Below are 7,807 nucleotides of genomic sequence, written 5' to 3' on the forward strand. Positions count from 1 at the left end.
GTGCACTGACCACCAGGGGACAGATGCTCAACACAGGAGCTGCCCCCTGGTGGTCAGTGTATTCCCACAGCCAACCTCCCACGGTCCCTTCCCCCAGCTGGCCGCCCCCTTTCCGGTCCCTCCCCCCTACAGATCGGCCCCAATTACTGACCAGGCCTAGGGACCCCCCCCCCATGCATGAACTCATGCACTGAGCCTCTAGTTTAGTACATAATTGGTTTCTATCAAAACATTAATTATTAGAGTAATAATTTAATAATTCATTAATTTATATTTAATTGTTAGACTAATAAGATTTTTGTCTTTTTTTCAAATACTACATAGAAAAACTGAATGAAAATGTGTTTGGTTTATAAATAGAAATGATAAGAATATGTGATATGAGTAAATGAGTTTATGTTTTGAACCTTAAAAAACTCAGTTTTGAAAAAGAAATTGTAGGAGTTCTGTCTGCATTTTGAAGAGAGGCTCATACAAATGATTTTCCTACTTTTTTAGACATTCACTTATGTTAGCTATTACCGAAAGTGTCATAGTTGCTGGACTTGTTAATTATTCCAAAAAGCAAAACAAAGCATACCAGGAAGCTGAATACTTGGATCCTTTCAGATTCACAGTTTAAAGTTCTTTTTGTGTTTGTTTCTAAGGGAATTCAAGTTTGGACCAATGCTAAGGAATGCTTTAGCAAGATGTAATCCTGTGAAATGAATTTCTCTTCAATCAAAGTGCCCCAAACAGAAGCACAAGTAAATATATAACAACTTAAGTTGCTACCCAGTCTACACAAAAATATATAAGTTGACTAAATTCAGCTGTCTTTAATTTTATTGTAGTTGTATTTATATAGCACAAAAGGATGTATTTTAATGAAGATTAAATATTATAATTTGAGGTTTTGGGGACTGGTGCTGATTCCAAAAAGTTAATTTGATAAAATATACCAACAGATTGTCAGGCTTCTGAACCAATGACTGTGTCACGATGTTGCATAATTTCTAGATGTTCATTTCAATTCCAGCTATTTTAGATCTGTTTTTGTAGAGAGTTTTTCCCTAAGATTGAATTCCTATCTTTACTTGGTAAGACTCACTAATCTGTTGTAGGGGGTTATTTTTTCTTGCCTTATAGTTGAGCTGTTTGGTTTGACAAAGCTCAGCAGAAACTTAGTGTGAAATCTAAGATTTTCTCTCACATTCATTGATGCCCCCTATAACATTTGCATACACTAGAAAATGCCTTTAATTTGTGTTTTATCAGAATTTTGATACTGGTCAGAAATTTTATACTGCCAACAAAGAAGACTCAATTCTCAGATATATAATGGAATATGTTGTTATGATCTAGAAACTGCTATAATAGAATTGTGTATGTTACATAAACGCATTAAATTCTTCTCAAATAATTCCTAACCTCAGTGATGAGCCTAAATTTACTCTGCGTGGCTCTCTACACATGGCATTTCAGGGTACAAGATGTATGTAGCATTTCAATGTATGAGCTATATGTAGTACACATACATGTTTGTATCTTCGTTATTAGCATCCTTCTTTTCTATTGCTTGGCTGTAATTTTTGTAAAGGTAAATTATATTGTTTTTTGATGTGTTTTTGTGGTATATGTTCAGAAGCCAAGCACCCCCAGTTTGCTAGCTTTGCAGGATCTTACATGTGCTCATTATTAGTAATTATGTAAAAAAAAAATTCTCTAGTACTGTTCAACATTTGACTTTTTTACGTGTTCAAAATGTTGTTGGATTTTTGTGCTGTTTGCCAAACTTATACAATAAATAAATGAAGTATTGTGCTGATTTTCATATAATTTCTATTATTTTAATAAAGTGATCTATATACATTATTAGCTGATGGCCCTGTGAAAAAATAATACATGCCATATTATGTTTTGAAGTGTTTAATTATATAAATTTGTCTTATAGCAAACTGTTGGGTTTTTAAAAAATATGATATTGAAATGAGATGATTTTTAAAATTTTACTTATTTTTTAAAGAGAAAATTGTTAGAAACGAAAGTCATCTTTCATTCCATTGAATTATATCATCTCTTGACTCATGAAATTAAGTAGCTTTCCATTTGGCATTTAAAAATCAAAAGCCTCCCCACCCACCCCCCTCCCGTCCCCCAACTAACCTGATGCTAATGTAAAATGTATCCAGTTGTTTCCTACTAGCTGACTTAATTTGTTTCTTTTTGGTGTTGCTGTTAATCTTCATTCAAGGATATTTTTTCCATTGATTTTTTTTAAAGAGTGGAAGGTGGGTGGGGGCGGGGGGGTTGAGAGAGAGAGAGAGAGAGAGAGAGAGAGAGAGAGAGAGAGAGGGGGAGAGAGAGAGAAAGAAACAAACATGTGAGAGACACATTGATTGGTTGCCTCTGGAATGTGCCCAGACCACAGCCAGCTGGGATCATCCTGCAACCCAGGTACCAGGTATGTGCCCTTGACCAGGAATTGAGACCATTTGGTTCATGGGCTGACGCTTCAACCATGGAGCCACACCGGCTAGGGCTAGCTGACTTAATTTGATAATGCCATTGTTACTTACGATTTCAAAGATGAATTAGGAAAAATATTTTATTATGCTCTCTAAAATATACAGACATTCATTTGGTTGTATGTGTATTTAACTAGGTATATCTTGACTTGGGTTGATTTTGAAAAATTCGTAGCACAATCATTCCTTTTTAAAAACTCTCTTCAAGGAGTTTTATGCTGGAAATAATTTTTGGTACTATCCACAAAAAGGATAAAGAAATTAAATATATATGCAGTAGCACTTTTGGTATTTAAAAATTAGGACTCAAAATGAATTATTAAAAGGGGGAGGTTAGATTTCCAAAGGTAAATATAAAAAGATAGTGTAAGCAATAAGTAAGAAAAATTATTCATTATATTAATTGAAATACTTAGTAACAAGAAGATTTCATCTTGAAAGTGTACGCAGTTGGTATAGTCAAAGCATTAAAATTAACTGAAGTCATACTTTCATTTGCATCCAAAAACTTGAGTATGGATGAATGAGTCACTTGTAATTATAACATAGTATCCAAAACAGGAACTGAGAATTTTTAAAATCCAAGCATTCTTAGAATAAACACACACCCAGCTTGGAATGGAATGAAAATCCAAGAGTTATATAACAGGAATGTTAGACTTTCAACATCCTTATCATCACTCTTTAGATTTATATGCATACTTTCCTTCTGGGTAGACTTTACTGATTCTCCTAGAAAATGTTCACTAAAAAAGATTTAGGAATTTCTTTCAAGGTTCAATAACCATAGAAATTCTATATAATAAAAGCTTAATTTGCAAATTGACTGAACAGTTCCTCTGATGTGCACTGACCACCAGGGTGCAGACGCTCAATGCAGGAGCTGCCCCCCAGGCCAGCCACAGCAGGTGCCAGCGGGGGGCCCCCCAATTGCCCCTCTGGTCGCCCCGCAGATCGGTCCTGATAGCTGGCCAGGCCTAGGGACCCTACCTGTGCACGAATTTCATGCACCAGGCCTCTAGTAAAATAATAAAAGCTAAATCAGTAGAATTTTACTTATTTCCTAAATTATTATTATAGCTTTAAATATTTATATATTTGAAAGGAGAAAGAAGAAGCTTGGGAAATATAAACAAATTAAATCCAAAGTAAGTAGAAGAAAGAAAATATTAAAAGCAAAAATCAGAGTCAACACATTGCAGACGGATCACGAGAATTCTCGCTTCATATTACACAGTGTTTTACAAAGTATCATACTTTAAAAAGATATTAGCTTGTAAGAACATGTAATAACTTCAAAATGCAATAGGTATTTAATTTTAAAGTGTGCCTTTAACATGTATGTAAAACGTTTTTTGTACTCGTTAAATAGAAACTTATCTGGCCACTGGGTAAAAGCTAGCAATAAAACTACTGGTCCACAATGTGTTAACAAAGCCAAAAGTTGGTTCTTTGAGGAGATTAATGAAGTTAAACTTCTAGCAAAATTGGATGAAAAAAGAAAACACACAAATTATCCCTATCAGAAATGAAATGGGGGATGTTGTTAAAGATCTTACAGACATTAAAAGGATAATAAGGAACATTATGGATAACTTTAAACCAACAAATTACATGAAGTCAACGAATTCCTTGAAAAATATAGCCTACTAAAACTGATATGGATGAAATAGAAAATCTGAATAGCTTTATATCAAAGAAATGTATTATCAAAAACCTTTCTACAAAAGAAAACTAAGGTTCAGATGGCTTCATCGGTGAGTTCTACTATACATTTAAGGAAGAAAAAGCTTTAATTCTACACAGACTTTTAGAAAACAGGGAAAAGAGAATACTTCTCAATCTTTTTTTACAATTGAGGTAATACTGGTTTATAACATATAAGTTTCAAGTGTACAATATTTACTTGATATCTATATATATTATAGCATGCTCACCATCAATAGTATCATGTCCATCAGTTACCATACGGTTGACACTACCCATTTCCTCTTCTCTGGTAACCACCAATCTGTTGTCCATATCTATGAGTTTACTTTTAGTTTCTGTTTTGTTTTTTTTTAATAGTCCACATATGATTTTTGTCCTTTTTTTTCTTTTAAATATGAAATGCTTCACCAATTTGCGTGTCATCCTTGCACAGGGGCCATGCTAATCTTCTCTGTATCGTTCCAATTTTAGTATATGTGCTGCCGAAGCAAGCACTGATTTTTGTCCTTTTCCATCTAACTTATTTCACTTAGCATAATACCTGTTGCAAATGTCAGTGTTTCATCTTTTTAAAAAAATTATTATTTTTTTAATCTTTATTGTTGAGAGTATTATAGACGTCCCTCATTTTTCCCCCCCTCCACCTGGCTCCCACCCTGCCTCAGGCCTTCACCACCCTTTTATCTGTGTCCATAGATAATGCATATATGCATATAAGGTCTTTGGTTAGTCTCTTCCCGACCCCTTCCTGCCCCCCTTCCCTCTGAGATTTGTCAGTCTATTCCATGTTTCCATGCCTCTAATTCTAATTTATTCAGTTTATTTTGTTCATTAGATTTCTTGTTCATTTATTTTGATTTGTAGATTCAATTGTTGATAGGATATGTGTTGCCATTTTGTTGTTCATATTTTTTATCCTACTCCTTATTCGCCTCTTCCTCCTTCTTCTCTCCTCCCTCCTCCTCCTTCTTCTATTCCTTCTCCTCCTCCTCTTCCTTCTTCTCTTCCTCTTCCCCCTCCTCCTTCTCCTCTCCAACTTCTCTTCCTCCTCCTCCCTATCGTTGTCCTCCTCCTCCTCCTTTTCCTTCTTCTTTCTTCCTCTTCTTAAAGAATACCCTTCAACATTTCATGTAATACTGGTTTGGTGGTGATGAACTCCTTTAGCTTTTTCTTGTCTGTGAAGCTCTTTATCTGACCTTCAATTCTAAAAGATAGCTTTGCCAAGTAGACTAATCTTGGTTTTGTGGGTCCTTGCTATTCATCACATTAAATATTTCTTGCCACTCCCTTCTGGTCTACAAAGTATTATTTATTTTTTTTTAAAATATATTTTATTGATTTTTTACAGAGAGGAAGAGAGAGGGATAGAGAGTTAGAAACATCGATGAGAGAGAAACATCAATCAGCCGCCTCTTGCACACCCCCAACTGGGGATGTGCCCGCAACCAAGGTACATGCCCCTGACCGGAATCGAACCCGGGACCCTTGAGTCCGCAGGCCGACGCTCTATCCACTGAGCCAAACCGGTTTCGGCTACAAAGTATTATTGAGAAATCAGCTGACAGTAGGTAGCTAACTGCTTTTCTTTTGCTGCTTTTAAGATTCTCTCTTTAACCTTTGGCATTTCAATTATGATGTGTCTTGGTGTGGTCCTCTTTGGATTCCTCTTGTTTGGTACTCTCTGGGTTTCCTGGACATCTAAGTCTATTTCTTTCACCAGGTGGGGGAAGTTTTCTGGCATTATTTCTCAAATAGGTTTTTAATATCTTGTTCTCTCTCTTCTGCACCCCCATAGTGAGTATGTTGGTAATGCTTGAAGTTGTCCCAGTGCTCCTTACACTACTACTATCTTCAGATTTTTGGATTCTTTTTTCTTTTTGCTCTTCTAATTGGGTATTTTTTGCTTTCTCATATTCCAAATTGCTGATTTCATTCTCGGCATCCTCTACTCTACAAAAGAATCCCTGTAAATTATTCTTTATTTCAGTTAGTGTATGCTTAATTTCTGACTGGTCCTTTTTCATGCCTTTGACATTCTCACTAAGATCTTGAAATTTTCATGAAGATCCTTGAGTACCCTTATAACCATGGTTTTGAACTCTGTGTCCAGTAGTTTGCTTGCTTCCATTTCTTTCATTTGTGACATGTTTCTTAGTCTCTGCACTTGGGCTGCTTCCCTGTGTTTGTTTCTATATATTAGGTAGAGCTGCTATGTCTCCTGGAATTGATAGAGATGCCTTGTGTAGCAGGTGTCCTATAGGGCCCAGTGTCCCAGCCTCCCCAGTCACCTGAACTGCGCACTCTAGGTGCACCCCTGTGTTGGCTGTGTGCACAGTCTTGTAGTTGGGCCTGGGTTATTATTGGCATCACTGGGAGGACTTGCCCTTTAAGGCCAATTGGCTGTGAGAACCAACTGAGACTACAGTGGAAGAACTGCTGTGCAGCAGACACCGCTATGGAGCAGGACTTGCTTTGGTGCTCACTGAGTCTGAGTCTGCCCCTTGAGTGTGTCACTTGTGGATGTGTAGAGTTGTAATCTGGTGTGGTCTGAAGCTATCCCCTGGGTGCACTGGCTCTGGGGCCTCCTGGGAGGTGCAAACTCAGCCACTGCCCGGAGCCACCTGGCAGGAGATACAGAGTGATCTTCAGATGGCTGCTACTTACGTTGGGTGTGGAAGTGCCCAAAAGAGGCTAAGCTGTGAAGGTAGAGCTGCAAATTGGGTGGGGTGGGGTCTCAGGGAATCACCAGGGTGGAGGAACAGTGTAGGCCACACTGATGGAAACTCAGATATGGCTGCCGATCAGCTCTGCAACAGTGGAGGTTCCAGCACAGGAACAATGAACCCTGTGAGCACCTCCATCTCAGAGAAAGCTGTCCCTGAGTTCCTTTCCTGATACCAGACAATCCAGTTCCTCCCGTATGTCCCTGGATCCCTCAAAGTTGCCACCCTGCACTGGAGCTCAGAGGAAGGGGAACCATGTAAGAACTGCCTGGGGCTCCAACCACCTCCATGTCTGCTGGTTTTTACAGCCTGAAGTTACAAGGACTTCTCTTCCCAGCTCTGGAGCCCTGGGCTAGGGGTCTGGTGTGGTCCTGGGACCCCTTGCTTCTCACGGGAGGCCTCTGTAGCCGAGATATCTCCTTGGATTGAAAACAAACAAACACCACACGTGGGTGTTGGACCAGCCCATCCTATGCCTCCACCCTGCCTACCAGTCTCAGTGTACTTTCTTTACTTCTCTAGTTGTAGGACTTCCATTCAGGCAGATTTCAGGCAGTTCTGAATGATGGTTGTTCTGTATTTTAGTTGTAATTTTGATAAACCATCAACCTCTTGGTGCATGGGACGACAACCAACTAAGCCACACCAGCCAGGGCTCATCTTTTTTATATTTTTTTATAACGAAGTAGTAGTACCATTTTTATTTTTATTTTTTTATGAGAACAGTGTTACTAAAATACCAAAATGGGCCAAAATCATTCTAAGAAAAGAAAGTAACATGTCAATATACATTATGAACATAGATGCAAAAATTATTGAACTACTAGCTTAGTGAATCCATATATAAAGAGCATAAAAATAATATGA

General features: G+C 37.8%; 1 protein-coding gene and 1 non-coding gene across 6 annotated transcripts in view; one reads left to right on the forward strand and one right to left on the reverse strand.

The window, feature by feature from the left end:
* SNX4 (sorting nexin 4) overlaps positions 1-1,807 on the forward strand; it is a 66,752-nt gene extending 64,945 nt beyond the window's left edge. For all 5 annotated transcript variants that reach the window (XM_008155500.3, XM_028131112.2, XM_028131111.2 and 2 more), the window contains one exon: positions 648-1,807. In XM_008155500.3, the coding sequence (XP_008153722.1) occupies positions 648-695 (48 nt within the window). In that variant the 3' untranslated portion in view covers positions 696-1,807. The remainder of the gene's footprint in view (positions 1-647) is intronic.
* Positions 1,808-4,605: 2,798 nt separating this feature from the next.
* Positions 4,606-4,712, reverse strand: LOC114227770 (U6 spliceosomal RNA). The gene has a single exon (XR_003613841.2). It is a non-coding gene; the product is annotated as a U6 spliceosomal RNA (small nuclear RNA).
* Positions 4,713-7,807: the final 3,095 nt, after the last annotated feature.

This window comes from Eptesicus fuscus, chromosome 3 (genome assembly GCF_027574615.1).
Source record: "Eptesicus fuscus isolate TK198812 chromosome 3, DD_ASM_mEF_20220401, whole genome shotgun sequence".
Classification (NCBI taxonomy): domain Eukaryota; kingdom Metazoa; phylum Chordata; class Mammalia; order Chiroptera; family Vespertilionidae; genus Eptesicus; species Eptesicus fuscus.